Source organism: Lissotriton helveticus, chromosome 12 (genome assembly GCF_964261635.1).
Source record: "Lissotriton helveticus chromosome 12, aLisHel1.1, whole genome shotgun sequence".
Taxonomy (NCBI): domain Eukaryota; kingdom Metazoa; phylum Chordata; class Amphibia; order Caudata; family Salamandridae; genus Lissotriton; species Lissotriton helveticus.
This window is the reverse complement of record NC_136073.1, coordinates 395,891,077-395,911,056: the sequence shown is the minus strand read 5'-3', so window position 1 is coordinate 395,911,056 and position 19,980 is coordinate 395,891,077. Positions and strand designations below refer to the sequence as shown.

The 19,980-nt window shown below is 41.9% G+C and overlaps 1 protein-coding gene across 1 annotated transcript in view; it reads left to right on the top strand.

The window, feature by feature from the left end:
- The window catches only part of GARRE1 (granule associated Rac and RHOG effector 1), a 437,745-nt gene that overhangs the window by 225,680 nt on the left and 192,085 nt on the right, over nucleotides 1-19,980 (top strand). Inside the window, exons 4-5 of the mRNA XM_078670097.1 lie at nucleotides 10,517-10,657; nucleotides 10,755-10,850. Coding sequence (XP_078526223.1) covers nucleotides 10,517-10,657; nucleotides 10,755-10,850 — 237 coding nt within the window. The remainder of the gene's footprint in view (nucleotides 1-10,516; nucleotides 10,658-10,754; nucleotides 10,851-19,980) is intronic.

Sequence of the window (19,980 nt, the reverse complement as noted above, 5' to 3'; positions counted from 1 at the left end):
TATTGACAACTCCCTCAAACGGGTAACAAAGTCATCAACATTTTCTTCTGATCGCTGTTTTTGTGTATAGAATTTATAACGATGCATCACAAGATTCTCCTCTTTAGCAAATTTAACCTCCAATCTGGAGACCGCTTCTTTGTACAAATCAGGAATGGCTTGACCATTAGCTTGTAAAGCGATCGGTAAAAACCTAAAGATACCCTGTCCCTCCTTCCCCAAGGTACTCAACAATATGGCCTTTTTCCTCTTTGCAGAAAATTCTTGACCATCAATAGCCTCCAAATAATTGTCAAACATAATGAACCAGTCCTCCCATTGCACTGGAGAATTTCCAGGTTCATTTAAAAACGGTGGAGGTAAAGTAATGTTTATATTTTGTGCCATGTCGAAATGAATATAAAACAAAAATATACAGGAAAGAGAAGCACAAATACCTTTTATCTGTGAAAATCCACTAGAAATCCAAACGAGATGCACAGTTGGACATTAATGAAAGCACTGCCGGTAAACTGCTGCACGAGAAAGAGACTTGAAAGCACAGCCGGTAAAGTGCTGGACGAGAAGGAGGCTTGAAGCGCAGGCAGATTGAAAACGCGTGATGTCACACGCAAAACATCAGGAGAAATGCAATTCAAAATGGCCACAAAATCAAAACGAGGCTTGACACGCACATGCAGTCCTGACGCAGGTGAAACATGTCACAAGCTCGCTTGGGAAGGAGGAGACGAATGGAGGCAACGAACTTCGAGTTGTTGCTAGGTGACCGGAAACAAGTACTCACAGGTGAGGAGTCGAAGTGAAGAGTTTCGCTGAATAAAGGAACTAATTTCGCAATTTGCCTAGTGGTTTCCGACGCCTCAATCCAGACATAAAATCAAGAGAGGCATCACTGGGTTCGATGTGGCCAGGTCCAACTGCTGTAGACGTAGTTCTCGCTGATTCATTTTAAGTAGCACAAAATACAACAGAATCCGAAGATCAGCAGGCAGAAGTTGCCAAAAATGTTGTAAATAACTCCTTGAAACAGCAATGAGCATGTAAGAAGGTTTATTGCAGAGCACAGCAGTAACGGACCCAGCGCCTGCTGACCAGTCAACCAACTGCCCAAGCAGAACCTGGAGCCCTCCATAACATACTAATTCTAGAACAAACAGAAAGGGCATAGAGTACAACAAAGATCATAGAGAAAACAAGATATGCAAGCAAATAGTTTACAACAGTCAACTCGACTCTTTACATGAGCACCAGCTGCGTTACAGATGGGCACATTAATTTTGTTAGGCACGGAGAGATTAAGGAATCTCAGACAAACATCACTGAAAATGATCCTCATTGCTCCAACATCGGCTTGACAGCCATTGCACACAACGCTACTGGAGCTGTCCCTAATAAATCATGAGAGGCTTCCCAACTTTCCAGATCTTCTCACTCACAGCAAGGCCAGAGTCAGGCACCCAAATGTGCAACAACTCATTCTTGCAATCTGGCTCCTGAGGTCGTAGAGTTTGAGCACTTGTAATTGCCACCAGAATGTATGGACGCGCTAAAGGAAGCCAGAATACCAACCCCAAGGGTGTGTATTGTAGCAAAATGGAAACAATTTATATGCTATTGTGCTACACATAATATAAACCGCTCCATCTGAACAAAAACTGGTATATTACTTGTTACATCTTCAAAACCACATTTAGCATATGCTTCCATAAAACTGCATTTAGCAGCAATCTCTGCATAGCAGCAAAACAGAAGACCTCAATCTCTTTCGCATATCAGTAATATAAGCATTCATGAAGGGACTCAAAAGAGTAACTCCACCACGTACACCTTGTGTACTGTTGTATAGCGTTTGAGGACAGTAGTGTAATTTTCCCTATTCATGCCCTTGTATAGGTATAATTCACATTACCCTTATATAGGTATAGAAATCATACCCATATTTAGACATAGCCCATGCAGTCCAAATACAGGCATGGCTACTTCCACCAGTTCCAAAAAGCCACAACGATTTCTTGGAAAACTCTGCTTCAGCAGTGAGGGACATCCCCTTTCTTGAATATTGATTTGTCCTAGAAATCATGGCGTTTTCAAAGAACTACCATTCCCTTGGGGTTCTTTGGTGACGTTATTATGTCCGACTTTATGTCAAACCCGGCACCTTCAAGGTATAAATATGCCCACACTTGCCCTAGCAAACACACGGTGGTTTGGAGCAGTTTGACTATCTACTTGCCCGACGCAGCTCGCTACAGCAAGTGCCGAAGGAAGCCGACCCTCCAGCTGACGCACTGACAGAGAGGCTGCCTTTCTCTCGCTGAGAATCCAGCTCCAGTGTTTCCAAGCTCCCCTCGAAGGGTGTTGGGAAATCGAGTCCCGAGACAGAGCTATACCTCCTTCATTCTAAACCAAGGTACGGAGCTGATTAGACCCTAAGAGAAATCTTGGATAGATTCTTGGCAAAGAAACTAAACACATACTTACTTCTTCCTCGTACTAGACTTAAATTAGGTACATCAAGGTAGGCGTATTTTAGAAGCACCAGTGGAGTACTTTTAGTCTTTATTTATGTATGTATTTTATGGCTTAGAAACCATACCATGCTTTTAAAGTATTATTTTATAATACTCTTCTTGCTGTACGCATTATACTTTACAGCCAGTATTACGATTGTAGCAGTTAATTTCTTTTGCATGAGAACGAAGACTGTTCAATAAATACTTTTATTGAAAACGCCCGTCTCTCTATTTCTCTGCACCTCTGATGAAACGCAGCATGCACGATTGACTGAGTGAAATATCTATCTATTGTTTCCACGACTCTGAAGATCAGTTTTATCTTGGGGAAACAAAGTTGTCATGTTTATGCGGTTGTCAGAAACTAATCCCTTCTTGTTTATTCGAGAAAGTTTCTAGTGACCTCTGAGCTAGCTGGCACTCACAAATAAGTTTAATATATTCGATAGAGACCCAGTTGACCTAAGTCCTACGTCATATCTATAGAATATATTATTCCAATGCGCAGAGCCTATTGGGAATATAGGAACTACACTACAGTACCAACATGGAACCTCAATATTTTGTTTACTTAACCCCTTCCCTTCTGCCGTCGGCCGTCGCGAGCACTGCCTTTATAGTGCTGCGCACGTCCAACGCGGCCCCACCCACGCACGGAAACGCCCGCACCGCGGCGGAATTACCGCCGCGGTTAATAGGATAATTGATGTCTACACCATTTGAACATATGCATAAATGCAAATTCCAGTTTCTAACAAGAAAAATGGCTTTTCTTGTCACAATTACATCACTAAGAAAAGTTAATGAAATACATGCACTAACTATTGAGGAACCTTACTTCCAGGTTTTCCAAGACAAAATTTGACTATGCACAAACCCAAAGTTTCTGCAAAAGTAATACCACCTTTTCACTTAAATTGGACACTAGATCTGCTGGTTTTCTTCCCAATACTAGGGACAGTTGCAGAAAGGGCACTACATACACTGGATGTTAAAAGGGCCCTCATGTACTATGTGGAAAGAACCAAAATATTTCGAAAAACACAGCAACTACTTGTAGCTTTATAAAACCCAAGAAAAGGAAATGCCATTTCCAAACAGGACTCACAAGATGGACTGTGAAATGCATACAAATGTGCTACATAAAAACAAAAGGAGTACTACCCACAACTCCAGGGGCTCGCTCAACAAGGAAAAGGGAGCATCAATGGCTTTCTTAGGAAGTATGCCGTTAGCAGTCATTTGTAAAGCGGCTACATGGACAGACCCACACACTTTTACCAAACACTATTGTTTGGACATACAAGCCAGACAACAAGCTCTAGTTGGATAAACTGTTCTATGCACATTTTTCAAAGCAAATGCACCATCTGATTACTAAAGCCACCACGAAAGGAGTTCTATTTTATAGACTATATGTAGCAAGTGTATCTGCAGACAACACATGCTATGAATGGAATATTTTACTTACCTTGTCCGCATCTATTCTTTGCGTGTAGTGCTGCGGATTCAAATGCACCCTTGCCGGCAGGTATCAGAGGGTGTCATATATACATACAAATGTAAGCATGTTCAACAGCAAATGCTAACCTAGCAGGCTACATCTTCATTCCCTCCATGGCAGAGGAAACACATTACAATCTAACAAAGGAGCCATTGAACACGCGCATTGCCTCAAGGAGGAAATACAACCATAAAAGATGTCCTCGAGAAAAACAAAATGGAGAATTCTGGCCCAACACTTGATGGCAGAAGTGTGTTTGGCATGTGAATCTGCAGCACTGCAGAATGCGAATAGACGCTTACAGGGTAACGTACTCGAATAGAGAATCAGAAAGGTCATGCTACAGTTAGACAAAAAAGCTGACGGCACAGTGCTTGCTGTTTCACAGGTGTTGCATGTAATGTAAGAAAACAACAGTAAGGGATGTGAATCAGTTAGCTCAGCGTTACTTTGTACTCAGTTGTCGAGTGTGGTAGGCTAGGTTGGACCAGATTTGGGTTCTGTCTATCCAGCATCTGTCTCTTAGGCAAATCTGTATCACTTACGGTTAAAATGTCTAACAAAAACTACAGATATGATGATGTCCAAAAATCCTCAAGACGACCGATGTTCAGACCTGTATGATAACACCTGCCAAGAGCCAGTGCTGTAGATAGTCCAGCACATAAGAACTCATTTTAGAGGTCCTGTCGCTGCAACAGAACGTGGTAACAGCTCATCGTTTACTGTGTGTAGCTTGTTTTTAACTGATATTTAATCTGCCCCTTTCTGTTGATGAATAAAACATGAACTGAACATTGTTAGTTATTTATTTTAACACCTTCAACCTCCTAGTGTTATCCTTGACTGCTTGTTCGCACTGCCGCGAATGAGTCAAGTGCCCCTTCTGTGACCGATGTCCTCATCTTCCCAGAAATGCTCCCCAGTCTATCATAGTGTGAAATTTGCAAAGGTTTACTTAGTAAGTAATCCTTTGAATGTCTGAGACCTATGTGCAAACGTGGTGTTGGTAGTTCACTCAAAGAAAGCATCATCCTGCAGAGTGTGCAGCAGATGTGTAGTGGACACATTGACATCGAGTAATGGCGAGCTGTGCAGTCATTATAATGTTTCACTAACAAGCCACTTAGGGGCATGACCAAGATCTGCTAGCGCCTGCCATAGAATGTGACCAACCACTGTAGGACACATTACATCTCCGTTTTAGTTGGCAGCAGTATATTCAGATGAGTAGCAGTAAACTGTTTGGTCATTTTGAATGAGAAATGTGGCCTTCCCACAGTTTAGTCTGATTTACAGATTAGAATTACATGGACTCCTTCAAACCTCTGCTAGGTGGCTCCCTCTCAAAAACCTCCATTCAATGTCGGCTCTTATCTTTACATTTTGTTTTTAACCGACGACCTCAAGGACTCCAAGAAGACCTGCCGCACCCTCGAGAAAGCCTGGCTCCTCGACCGGACCACCGACAACATGACCGCCCTCAAACACGCTACCCGCAGGCACCACCAGCTCATCCGCACCACCAAGAAGAAATCCCTGAAGGAACGACTGGACAACAACGCCCACGACAGCAAAGAGCTCTTCACTATCGTCAAGGAGTTCTCCAACCCCAGCACCGGCACCAACGACATCACTCCGTCACAAGACCTCTGCGACTCCCTCGCCTCGTTCTTCCACCGCAAGATCGCCGACATCCACAACAGCTTCGGCGCCCCACCCACGCACCCAACCGTCGAACCAACGCCCCCCACCGCCACCCTTCGCACCTGGACCACGGTGACCACCGAAGACACAGCCCGCACGATGAACACCATCCACTCCGGATCACCGACCGACCCCTGCCCACACCACGTCTTCAACAAGGCCGACTCCACCATCGCACCCCAACTCCGGAACATCATCAACGCTTCCTTCAACACCGCCACCTTCCCGGAGAGCTGGAAGCATGCCGAGATCAGCGCCCTCCTGAAGAAACCTACAGCGGACCCCACCGATCTCAAAAACTTCCGCCCCATCTCGCTCCTCCCTTTTCCTGCTAAAGTCATCGAGAAGATCGTCAACAGACAGCTGACCGCCATCCTCGAGACGAACGGATCCCTCGACCCCTCGCAGTCCGGCTTCAGAGCCAACCACAGCACCGAGACCGCCCTCATCGCAGCCACCGACGACATCCGGACCCTGCTCGGCAAGGGGGAAACAGTGGCCCTCATCCTCCTGGACCTCTCCGCTGCGTTCGACACGGTCTGCCACCGCACCCTAGTCCAGCGCCTCAGCAACATCGGTATCCAAGAGAAGGCACTGGAGTGGATCATCTCGTTCCTCGCCGGAAGAACACAAAGAGTCCGCCTCCCCCCGTTTCGCTCCGAAGCCACCGAAGTCATCTGCGGCGTCCCGCAAGGATCTTCACTCAGCCCCACCCTCTTCAACATCTACATGAAACCTCTCGCAGCCATCGCACGCCAGCACAACCTCAACATCATCTCTTACGCCGACGACACCCAGCTAATCCTCTCCCTCACCAGAGACCCCGACACTGCCAGAACCTGCCTACACGAAGGGATGAAAGACGTCGCCGAGTGGATGGACAGCCGCCTGAAACTGAACTCTGACAAGACGGAAGCCCTCATCCTGGGATCTTCGCCCTCCGCCTGGGACGACTCCTGGTGGCCCCCAGCCCTGGGCACCGCACCCAAGCCAACCGACCACGCACGCAACCTGGGCTTCATCCTGGACCCCTCCCTCTCGATGACCAGACAAGTCAACGCCGTCTCCTCATCGTGCTTCAACACCCTGCGTATGCTTCGCAAGATCTTCCGCTGGATCCCGACCGAGACCAGGAAGACTGTCACCCAGGCACTCGTCACCAGCCGACTGGACTACGGAAACGCCCTCTACGCCGGAACCACAGCCAAGCTACAGAAAAGACTCCAGTGCATCCAGAACGCCTCCGCCCGACTCATCCTGGATGTCCCCCGACGCAGCCACATCTCCAGCCACCTGAGGAACCTGCACTGGCTCCCTGTCGACAAGAGGATCACGTTCCGGCTCCTCACCCACGCATACAAGTCTCTCCACGACCTGGGCCCCAAGTACCTCAACGACCGCCTGACCTTCTACACGCCCACCCGCCAGCTACGGTCCACCAGCCTCGCCCTCGCAGCCGTACCACGCATCCGAAGAGCCACCGCCGGAGGAAGATCCTTCTCTTACCTGGCTGCCAAGACTTGGAACTCCCTCCCCATCCACCTTCGGCTGACCCAGGACCATCTCGCCTTCAGGAAACAACTCAAGACCTGGCTGTTCGAGCAGTAGCATACCCCTCCCCCCAAGCGCCTTGAGACCCTCCCGGGTGAATAGTGCGCTATACAAATGGCATGATTGATTGATTGATTGATTGAACTGTCATTCCCAATCCACATAGCACTGGATTAACACTTACTGGCTAGATCATGGAATGCACATCCAAGATGAAGTTTTTAATTAGGCTATTAATGTTCACGCCGAGCATGTCTATTACATGTAATAGGTATTTTAGAGCTAGGAAACAGTCCCACTGTATAGGTTTGTTGCGTTACAAAATACTACACATCAGAGGTTTCCCTTCTAACAGTAGCATTGCTTCATTGCAAATGTAATTGCCATGTTAAGTATACCTGAGCCCTCTACCCATCAATATACGTGTAGGATTGAAAATAATACATTTAGGAACATTCTTGGTCAGTGGTGCTACCCTTAGACTTGAACACAAAAACAACAGTGCAGAGAGGGGGGAGGAAGGGAGGGGGAGCTGATTGATTTTCGAAATGTCTTAAAGAGATGTGATCGTATATTTGGCTCCAGATTGTTGAATGTTGTATTGTACTTTGAAATGCTAATACAAATTATACTGAAAAAAAATCAGTCTCTGCTATGGCCACAAACCTCATTGACGCTGGTCTCGAACATTAAAGAAAATCTGCTAACGTCTAAAAAAAAAGGTTTAAAAAAGAAAACAATAATGCAGCACAATAATTTAATATCATTAAATGACGTTTGAGGTTTTGCAGTCGTCTGGATTGACTCCCTCAACAATGATATAAAGTATTGTATCTTATTGAATGTGTAGAACAGCCATCTTCCTTTGTTCTTCACTAAAATCATGTCCGTTATTAAAGCAGTTATAGGAGTTTATCATAAAACTGACATTTTTACCAAGCTAAAGTTGTCAGAAATTTGATCAAATGGTATTGTGCATAAGAGCCTTCTTTTTCAAAACATTCTGCAAATTCCAGTGATTATCTTGAGAGACTGGCACAATTCTTGAAGCACAACACCCTGTGAACCCATGAGCTTGAAGTGTTTCTCCAGAGATATCAACAATTCTTTCTTTCTGCATGTTAAGTAAAAAAGCATTGCCAACGCTTGTAGGGCTTGCTTTCAGTTTTAGATCAGGATTTCTTATATGTGCTTGTGCAGCCAGAGCTAGAAATACATTGAAGATATGAAAATCCACAGTAGAAATACCAAAATGGTTATTGCCTGGGTTTGAGGTGCACCCTGACAAGTGATGGGATAATGTAGGTCCATGATGTACTGAACAATGTTTAGCATCTTAGCCACAGTAAAGCTTGCACCGTCTACCACAAACAGTTTATATTGCAAGACTGAATGGTGAAAGATATGACATGTCTGTAAACCCAAAGCAGTATAGCAGTGACCCATATACATTGATAGATCCATATTCCAATGCTGAATAAGCCATAGATTTTCTTCCTGTTGATAAGTACTTTACCTATTATTGAGTTATGATAAAATGACAACTCTCAAAAGAATCCTAATCTTACAACAAAGTGGCATAATGTATAACTATTACAGATACCAACTTAACTATGGGGTTCTCCCTCTTTGTTCCCTCTTAGAGCTAGACCACTGGACCCCTCCTCAAACTGATAATACATTAGTTACCTCGCTGATGTGTCTCTGTGCTCAGTCTCTTTTGGGACTTTGAAAAAGCTTTTGAACTTAATACTCAAAGCTGCTTATGACGTAAAACTGATTTGTCCATTCTCTAGTCCTTTAATTGGATACCTTGCTATGACTCATCTAGGTGAAAAGGGCAAATTAAATTTTAACAGCAATACATTAATATCCCATTAAGCAGCATTCATTTAGTTTTTATTATCGGGCGCACCAAAACCCAGGTGTCAGTTGGCCTGCCTACCAGCACCTATTCGGTTCTGAGACCACCTAATTTATACGTTTACCTTTTTTAACTGTCCTTTCCACCTCCAGCAATGAATTCAGTTTCAGACTTCATAGTACCCTCTCTTCTCCCGTGCCTACACCGGTGTTGCAGCATATCACCAAGATTCACTGCCATGTACTGTATGCCAGCAATAGCAATGGATACCTAGTTACCTGTAACAAATGTGTACCCCAGTGGGTATCTGGGTCATGCAATCATCCAACCTTGCATTTGTTAGAATGACCAGCTTTGCATCTGCACACCTTCCCCAAAAGGAAACCAAAATTGTTGCCCAAGGTTGTAATTTTTATATTCCCAGTAACACCGTAGATTCCGGTACATCTTTGTTTATAATTTCAGAAAAATAAAATATAAAATACAATTTTTGAAGTACTGTCAGATTTCTAGTCTAAACGATCTCACTCAGCCTATAATTGGTACTTTCGTAAAGTAAAATGTTTACAGGTGCATTTCTTATCCCTAGCAAGGAGTGATCCACCAAAGGGTCCTCCTGCAAAAACGGTGTCAAAGGTATAAGGCCTCTTTTTCCTTTGGAAACTATCCTGCTCTCATACCGTTCAGAGATTCTGGGGTGCCATTCTTAAATGCTGGTCTAATCCTCCTAGCTGATCCCGCCTCTAAACTTAAACCATCATTTCTTACTCCATCTTCCTATCTGTATCAGGTCGAGGCCTTTCACCAGGCCGTATTGGACTGCTTCTGAGCTGCCTCGCCTCCCTCTGCGCCCCTTTCAGCTTCCAAGGGTGGTCCGGATCCTGTGGCTTGACGATTTGGGGCTTTGTCACGACATTGCCCAATTCTGTGCTTTCACTTGCTGTGCTTTAAGCTCTGCTTCTACGGAAGCTACCACAGTCGTTTTAGATGGAAAATAGTCTTCAGGTGGACAGGGAGAAGTTTTCTTTATCTTCCTTTCGCCTGGGGTTATTCAGAAAGTGACTGTAATCATTTATCTCTAATAATACTAAAATAAGGTTCTGTTTCTCACAAGTTTGCAGTTAATAATGTGATTGTCTGGTGAATGACACGATGTAAAAAGTATGAATAAAATATATATTTTTTTAACTAAACAAGGCACTAATAATTGATTTTTCAAGTTAAAGTTATGCTGATGCTGAAAATCTGTGTAAGAGACCATGTGCGTAGGAAACGTATGTATTGGAATTGTGCTTTCGTTTTTTCATTGATGGCTGGGTCTTTTAAGATTTGATAATTGTGATGAACCTCTCCTACATAACATTTTTCTTTTCAAAGGCAACATCTCGCCTGCGAGAGAGAGGATGTGATGGTTGCCTTGCTGGCATTGAAGTACAGCAGCTGTTCTGTTCACACATAGTAGCCATCCCAGAAAACCAACTAAAAGAACTGAACATGAAAACTGACAGTGCTTTGCAGGTGGGTGCCATCATTTGAAATCCTAATTAAGGTAAACTGACAACGAGAATAACCTGGACACCTATTAAACTCCTTTATTTTGTGTGTTTCATTAAAGGCTTATAAAGCAGCCCTGGAGAGCTTAGGACACTGTGAATATGCAATGAAAGCAGGCTTCCACTTGAATCCTAAGGCTATTGAGGCAAGTTTACAGGTAAGACAAGGTGTTTGATCTATTACGCATTTCCTAACTTACTCAAAATGCATCAAGGTGTTTCATTGATTAGCTGGGCTACACACGTCCATCTGTTCTTTTTGTTGAAACTGTTTACCTGTAAAGTTGAATTGGATTACAGTTTGAGTTTTACCCATCGATAAGTTGTATTCTTACAAGTTGTATGTGCATAGCAAGAGAATAAATGCAGTCCTCTTTTGAATGTCAACTGGCCACTTGAGGGGGTTAGTCTTTTTGCTGTAAAGAATGAAAGTCTGAAAGGCTATGGAGTGTCAAAGAAAGCAGGTTGTTTTTATTTACCTATAAACTTAACAAACTGCTAAGACCTTCACCAGCATCTCCAGTAGATGCATCCTTACAAAAGATTTATATATAAACAAGTTGAGAAATGCCTGCCAGACACCTCTTCACATTAGAACACACCAACCATAAAACTATACACAACAGAATAAATCTCAAGAACTTTAACCATACAACTATCAATATGACCCAGCTTGGTAAATCAACCATGTGACCTTGACGATAAAATAACTACGAGCCTACCACAAACGTTTTGTGGAGATTGAGAGGTTGCAGTGGATATTAATCTTGCTGCATGATGCCCCTCTACAAAGTACATTTACACCAGTCACTGGACAAATGTGTTGCCTGGTGTGGTGTCTGCAAAACAGACCAGTTTACAAGACATATTTTTGAATGTCATAATGCTTGTTTTGTCATTGGACCAGCAAGGCTTGCAGTGGGGTGTAAAGAAATCCATTAGACTCAATAAATATAATTAATTATTATCTCTTTATTGGAGCTTGTAAGTCAGCTTCCATATCTGTCCTAGTGAATCCTATGAATGTCCCCTGAACATTCTTTTCTCTTTGACATTCTTTTACATCTCACATTATGATGTCATACATCATTACATTCTCCCCCCTCCCCCTAAAATAAATAAAATAAAATAAATAAGTAAATAAATAAATAAATTAACATTGTTCAATTAGTCTCTCTGGTCTTTTCGAAATTTTCTCTGATCTCCTTTGTATCCACTCATCTTGTTGATCATGTGGTTGTATGTTTCTCTTTTCATTGCTTCTTGCAACTTTTCTAAAGAAAGACTTGTTTCTTGTAATTGTTCTACTATCATTTTTTGCAGTCATTGCTGTGCCATGTATTTTGTAACTTCCAAATGCATTGGGTGAAATCTAGTTTGAGATTTTTTAACTTGCTGTTTAACTAAAACTAAATCACCAATTTGATAATCTTTATTTTGATAAGTTTTTCCTTTTTCTGCATAGTATTTCATTTTTTCCTTGGCCTCTTTGTCTTTTTTTAGGACTTCATCATGTACTTTTGGTGGATTTGTAGGTAATTGTAGTTATCGAGTTATTCTTGATTGCCCAAACATTAATTCTGAAGGGCACTTCCCAGTTGATGGATGAGGGGTATTTCTATAGTCTCTTAAGGTTTGACACAAAGCTTGATTTACTGAAATTTGTGAGAGTTTTGCTCTTTGTACTCCTTTTTTAATCGTTGCCATCAATCTTTCCACCATTCCATTTGCTCTAGGCCACATTGGAGTTATTTTCCTATGTACTATTCCCAAATAGTTCATAAAGTTTCCAAAATCTTCTCCACTAAATGGTGGTCCATTGTCTGTTTTTAATATACTAGGTATTCCCCATGTTGAAAATATTTAATCTAATATTGGTAGTACAGTTGAAGTAGATGTAGACGATATCAATTTTACAATTGGAAAACGAGAATATTCATCTACCACTGCTAATAAGTAATGCCCAGAATCCAAAGGTCCATAAAAATCTGCTGCCACATTTGACCAAAGAGCACTTGGGAGATCTGACATGTGCAACTCTTCAATTCCTTTCTCCTTTATGGTACATTGGCAGACATAACAAGACTGAACAATTTCTTCCACTTGTTTGTCCATCCTTGGGAACCATAGCTTCTCTCTTAGAAAATTATTTGTTGTTGATATGCCACGATGACTTTCATGAGCCAAATCAATGACACGACGTTGAAGACTGTCTGGTATTATTATCTTTGTTCCTCTGAGTAGTATTCCTGAAGAGGTTATAGATAATTCCGAGTTTATATTTTTAAATGCCAATATATCATTTTTCCTAATATTTCTTTGAAATTGACTTCCTTTATTTATTAATCTCCATTTGTTTTCATGTATGATTTTCTTCACCTCTTGAAGAGTATTATCTTTCTCCGTTACTTCAATTAGTTCATTTTCTTTCACGACTTTTGGCATTGCTGATTTCATTATAAAATGTACATATTCTTCTGCCTCTAATTGTTATACATCTGTTGTTGAAGATGGGTGTCTAGACAAATAATCCGCTGGATTATGTTCCTTACCTGGTTTATGAACTATTTTGAAATCATAATCCATAAGCCTCATACCCCATCTTTCAATTCTGGGTGGCATCTTTGTCTTTGGATTCCCAAAAATGGAAACTAATGCCTGATGGTCAGTAATAATCACAAAGGATTTACCATAAACAAAATCATGAAAATGCTCACATGCCCAAACTCTCCCTTCGTCGCCATTGTAAAGAAATCCATTAGACTCAATAAATATAATTAATTAATATCTCTTTATTGGAGCCAGTAAGTCAGCTTCCATATCTGTCCTAGTGCATCCTATGAATGTCCCTTGAACATTCTTTTATCTTTGACATTCTTTTACATCTCACAATATGATGTCATGCATCATTACATGGGGTACCATTAAAGGTTGTTTATCGGTCCTTTTGGTGTTTTTGTATTTGGTGGATGATCCGTCCTTGTTTAAATCACGTTGTGATGAGGTTCCTGAAAGGTTTAACAGTTTTTCCACTAAACTCTTAGTCTTTGTGATGCTACAGTTAGGATCTCAATTTGGTCCCAACTTTTCTCGTGTCTACTTCCCCCTCGAGCCGAAGTACAACTGTTCATTTTGACTGTCTTCCTTGTTGCGATTACTTCAATTCGTGTGAGTGAGCGTCAGGTTCTCTCTCTGCAGCAGTCCTCCATCTTTTTTTTCCCAAAACAAACTGCTGTTGAGGAACAAGAAACGTTTTGTGCTCAAAATCTTGACTGCTTCCCCATTGGGCCATCAGTCACCCTCCCAACGTTCCTTGTCCCTCCTCACCTCTTGAAAGACTAGGAAAAACTCAATTGGCTGGCCCTAAAAGATCTTTAAGGGTTGACATTGATCGCACCAAAAACCAATAGCTGAACAATTCACTTTTGTGGGGTTCGCTGGGACAAGGAAATGTAAAGCTTTTCAAAAAGGACTTTTGTCAAAGTGGAGACTCCTTTGCATCAAATTAGCTGTGCGCTAGCTAAGAAGCAGCCTCTGGTCGCACTGAGGGCCCATTCCACCAGTGGAGAGCCTGTTTTTGACAGTTTTCAGGCTGGGGTGTGGGCTTCCATATACACGTTCACAAAGAACTACTTCCTTGTCAACCAGGTGCAAGAGGTTATTTTACCCATTCTGTCCTGCAGGATTTTTTTTGTTCTGAGCCCAATCTATAGACCCTCCATGTTGTGAGATACTGCTTTGGTAGCTATTGTAAAGGTGAGGAATCTGCTGTTATAAGTATCAATCAGAAGTTACTCATCTTCAGTAATGCTGTTTCTGGTGGATACTCTCTCTAACCACAGATTCCTCACTGCCTTCCACCTCCCCATTCTTTGGAATGGTCTATTTTCCATCTAAAAAGATCCCAAGCAGGAGAGCTGTACACTTAGTTGGTTTTTGGATTTGCTTCTGAGGGTACACGCGGTCCAGAAAGAGAGCAACATCAGCACGCAGGGGTGCCGCTTATAAGCGGCTCAGTTTGTCACTTTGGGACGGAACAAAGTCAATGTAGAGCCACAAAGCAAGACCTACCAGTGCGCCGGAGCACTAGAATCTGTGGTTTGATGGAGTTCAGACTACTTCAAACTGAAATGCTTCTATGACATGGAGTACATCATTGTGCTTGTCTAAAAATGTTTACTTCAACATGCTGGATCAAAGAGTAGTCCATCTACCCCTTAAATTGTTGATTCTCCCGAAATCATCTAACACAGTGCTGGTCTATACTAATAATATGACCACTCTGTCAGTTGTATGAAGTGCAGGGCCACTTCAAATGAGACTTATCCAATCTGCTGTTGGTTCCTGGCCCATTATCTGCAGCCTATGATGGTCCTGGTGTGGTGAACCTAAAAGAAGTCACCTATATTGGATTTTTTTTCAGAAGACCAATAATACATCTTGAATGACAAAGTACTAGGAAAATGATTTAGTTCCTGGTGTATTCTGCAGTTATCTGTCTGCAACATTGTGACACTACTTTTTTAGGTGTTCAGGACCAAGCTTTAAGTGAAATGCTTGTGTGTGTGTTTTATTTTTAGTTTTTTTAGCTCTTCTCCCTTCGTTTTCTTCCCAAAGTACAGCATAGAGTTAGAAACTCCATAATAGAGATTAGTGTCATTTCCCTGGTATTTCCATTCCTTAGGCAAAGCAGTTTTTGAAACCAACAATAAGAAAAGCCCCAGGACATTGGCATGAAGTCCAGTTCCATGCAAAAACGTCCAACACATCCTTCCTGGCTGAACTTTTCAGCCGTGCTCCTGACTTCCTGAAGAATAGACATTTCACACTTTCTTCAGACTGCATGACGGTCTCGAGATGAAGGCTAAGAAGCCATCATTTATATATTGAGATTATCCACATCATTGTGGTGTTTGAGCAAGATGTTGGCCCAAGATAATAAATGTAGCTAAATCTATCCTATTAATCTTTTCTTTTTTTCCCGAAGAAAGTGTATCCTCAAGGGTAATGGCCATCTCCTTAGTTAGAATTTAGTGTAGTCTTTTCCAAATTGATGGGCCCCGTTTGTGTGCATTAAAACGTCTGACCTCCTGCAACAGCTGTCATGTAAGTATTCTTTCTTGAGGACCATTACGTGGTGAGAAAGGTGGGTGAGATGCACACTTGGTGTGCTCATGTGCCATGTACATTATTTCTTATTCACTTTCCTTTAAAACTGTTTTTTTTTTCAAAAAGAATTTCCGTTTTTCATTTAAATCGAACCATTTCTCTCGCAACTTTGTCCCTATTGCTTTCTCTTCAGCAGAGCGATTGCTCGCTGAAGGAAAGCCCTGGACAAAACAAAAATGATTAGCAAGCCTGAAATAGTTGCAAAGTATGAGGCTGAACTGAAGTAGCTTCCTGCTTATAAATAGCCCTTGACTAGGCGAACACCATCAAACAGTACCAGTAACTCGTAAAACGCTTACATATCCCTTCTGATATGTCCTTGTGCCCATTCCAAGGCAGATACTTCTACTCTTCCCAGAAATCTCACCATCAGAGAGATTTGTAGCGCAGACGGGGAGGTCTGTTTTTTTCATTGCGAAACTCGGCTGCTTTCTTGACTGACTCCGAGGCAGACCCTTAAGGTCATCTCTCTGTGGGTTGTTGGCTTGATGTAAATTCTGCATCTCGGTTCTCCTCATTCAATTCATTAGCTACCCAGCAATCACCCTCTAACGTATCCAGCAGGTTAACGATAAAGAAATTAAGATATTTACTCAAAATTAGTTTAAAAATTAACTGTATTTCACTCGGTAATTCACTAGTTACCCGCCTGCCTTAAAGTGGTACAGTCCAATTTTGTTTCCTGCTTTTTTCTTAGTATTCCCTTTTTTCAAAAATCAGCGTTTCATAAATAATAAAACAGCACAGGTATGCCTTTACGTGATCATGGTTACAAAATAGGTTATTAAAAGCTTTTGAATTGTATACATTTTGAGAAGAGAAGTGTTCCTTTGTTAGCATCCTTCTCATAGGTGGAGATTTTCACCTCTTATGAATTTGATTACATTTCTCGTGAGTCACCAATGACTTGGAACAAAAGTAACAAGTTAAATATATATATTTGTGTGTATGTGTGTGTGTGTGTATATATATATATATATATATATATATCGGAAGAAGTTATTGTACTAAGGTATTTTTGCTGAAAATGTTAATGACTTAGATTTTATGGCCTGACATGTTATAACTGTTCTCAAGCTACATTTTCCTACTTCTGTTCAGTTTCCAAAATGACTTGCTTTCCGAGTGTCAACCCTCGACCTGGGGCAGGCTATTCATAGATGTGAAACTGGAAGAAACGGAAGTGGACTAAATCCCCCTTAGTTCAACCTTGTATGCATTTTATGTGTTTGTGTTGCCATGATTCAAAACTGCTCCATTTCCAGATACCGACAATATTGGTAGAAGAGACCTGTGGGACTTGGAAAAGCTGTATTGTCCTGTTCTGGTTTTGTTTTGTTTCCAACTAGCACTCTGTTTTGTCCCTGATAAACTCAACAGTCATGTGCGTGCACTTGTCGGTGCTCCATTATTTTCCAGTAAAGTCTTTATAGCTTGGTTCTAACATATTTGATTTGGGCATTTGACTCTAGGTAGTGAGATGTTAAAGGTCACACAAGGCAGGTGATAGATGTTAAAAACTCACCACATAGCACTGAGAATAATAGTGTACAGTCACGCTTCAGTTTTGGTATTAAAGCAGCCTCTCCCGGAGAACACCGGTAGTAGCCCACAGGATACTTTCTAGTAACTATTGACTATTGACTGCCGCAAGAAAAAATCTCGCATATCCTTTTCTTCTTTATAACATATGCTTTACAAGAGTGTTGAGTGTTTCAGACTTCCTCATCCTCCTTATTCTTCAGAACTTTAGCCCTACTGACAACTCGTTCGAACCACTCATTTCAGTAATCCAGTATGTGAAAGAGTAATGGAGCCCCTCTTTTCAAGAACCCTCAGTCAGTCCAGAAAAAAGGGCAAAAGGATTGTTACAGTTGACCAGAAGACTGTCCTCATTGGCTCTTTTTGGTTTTCACAAAGCTAGGAAAGTTCTAACTTTAGAACTTTCCTAGCTTTGTGAAAACCAAAAAAGAGCAATACACTAGGCTTCTAGTTACACAAATACCATTTTTCTTTGCTGTACCAAAAGTAATATTTTCATCTGTAGCTAAATGTATGAAAATCCAAGGTTTACATTTGTTAACAACTACTTCGGTTAGTAGCAACCAAAAAAAGAATTAACTTAACCTCATGCTGAAACTGATGTTCTTCACTTTGTCAGTTCTGCTTTTATGAGTGAAATCTCGACTAAAGCACATTTGACTTGAAAAACTTTGTCAGACCCGCTGTTGTTTGCTCTTCTTTTTAAACCCACTATTCTAATATTATTTAAACCGCTGCATCCCAAGAGTGGTACCCTCTGACATTGACGCAGTAGACGTGGTTATCCTCTTTGAGCGTTTAAAGTTCTACAGACCTAAAATTGGGTAACATTGTACAAATAAAAGCATTATAGGAACGGTCTGGGCTTTGTAGGAGGTTAACCCGTACGTAAATACGTTAATTGCGTCTAGTGCTCACAAGATGAATACTAGTTATGTTAATCGAAGCTCTAATGCTCCGGATAGGACATCTTCACTATTGATGGGTATATTCTAAATCTGGGACAAACAAATAGAACTACTAATTTATTGTATATACTAGAACTAAAGACATTGATATGCTGCCTAATTTCATCTCAGCAGAACGTATTTTTCCAAGGTTAAGTGGCATCTGTCGCTTACTTCCTCGGTGCTGTTAACTGCATGAAACACGCCCTCTTTTTTCCTGGCCTGCGTTTATTGTAACTTGTTTTTTAAAAGACTCGGACTGCACGCGTTTCCGCTGTAAATCACTGCACGTCAACGCCGTTTGCAGTTCACATCACTGAGTACATTGTTGTAGTACACGTGACTGCGGTTCTGAAGCCCCCTAACAATGGCAACAAGCCACGACAACACTTTCCCAGTTTGTGCACATACCCATACGCCTTTGTTTGTTGTTACAGTTAACAATCAGAGCTGCTTAATGTAATATGAGCTGGCCAGTCAAACATCAGTCCCTCCACACTCGCCGGTCTCCAGCCTCGCCTTGGATTATACATTTTCTATAAGCACGTTTTTCATCCGTGTTTTTTTCCCTGCATCACTTGCTCGTTAGATCATTTACCAAAACACGCGTCTCTGCTGCCTTCATCCACCTCTCATGAATATCTCTATTCGGGGGCGTAGCCTGGTCGCTACGATTGCGGCTGTCAGCTTCAGATTTTTCAACAATCACCCTGGAATACAATGTTAGAATACATTATAAACAAGCAGGGCACATGCGAGGGGCTTTAGGGGTAGTGGAAAGGGAGAAGAATACTGATTGGTGGGGTAGTAGGTGAAAGAAATCACAATATTTGGTAAAAAATAAAAACGAACACCTTTGAATGCTTTCTAAACAGAGAGTGTGAGTTTTATCTGTATGTACGTAAAAATTCTTTATGAAATCCGACAGTCACCTCACTATACCCGACTGAAAGCCACTGTACCCAGCTAATTACCTGAAAATACATGTATTAAGGTGGTGTAACACCCCAAACACCCTCTTGAAGCTACGCCCCTATATCTATTTCTACCAAAAGGTTTACCTTCAAAGTTGTAGAAACATCAAAATGGCAAATGAGGCCACTCCCTAAAGCAGTGTGTGTTGTGTCCATTTGCCAAGCGACACTGTGTGAGAGCTGTAAAATGCAAATGCCCCCCCCCTCGCCCCCCACCCCCACCCTCACCCCTCCACACACACCCCTCCACACACACCCACACTCGATCCGTCTCAATCACCATAGTTGTCACTTGGGGTAAACATTGACTGTCTATCCTCTTCATTTGTATTTAAAACCCTATTCGCTTGTATTTAGAACAATGTTGCCACCCTCTGGACAGTTTTTAAATAACATGGTGCACGGCATTAGTATTATAAATGCACACAGCCAGTACTTAAAATGGAAACGTAAAAGTGCTGGTACTCACAGAGTCTATGTTTGCCCCCTGAGAAGTGCTGGTATTCTCATTAAATGTACTGCAGGAGTGCTGAGAAGTGTAGGTGCTCGTCCTTTCAACTTAAAGTAGCACATGTACTCAGTAACCGTCAATTTAAAGCACAGCACACACCCATAATAGATAGCTAGGGCTACAAAAGTATACAATCTTATCAAAA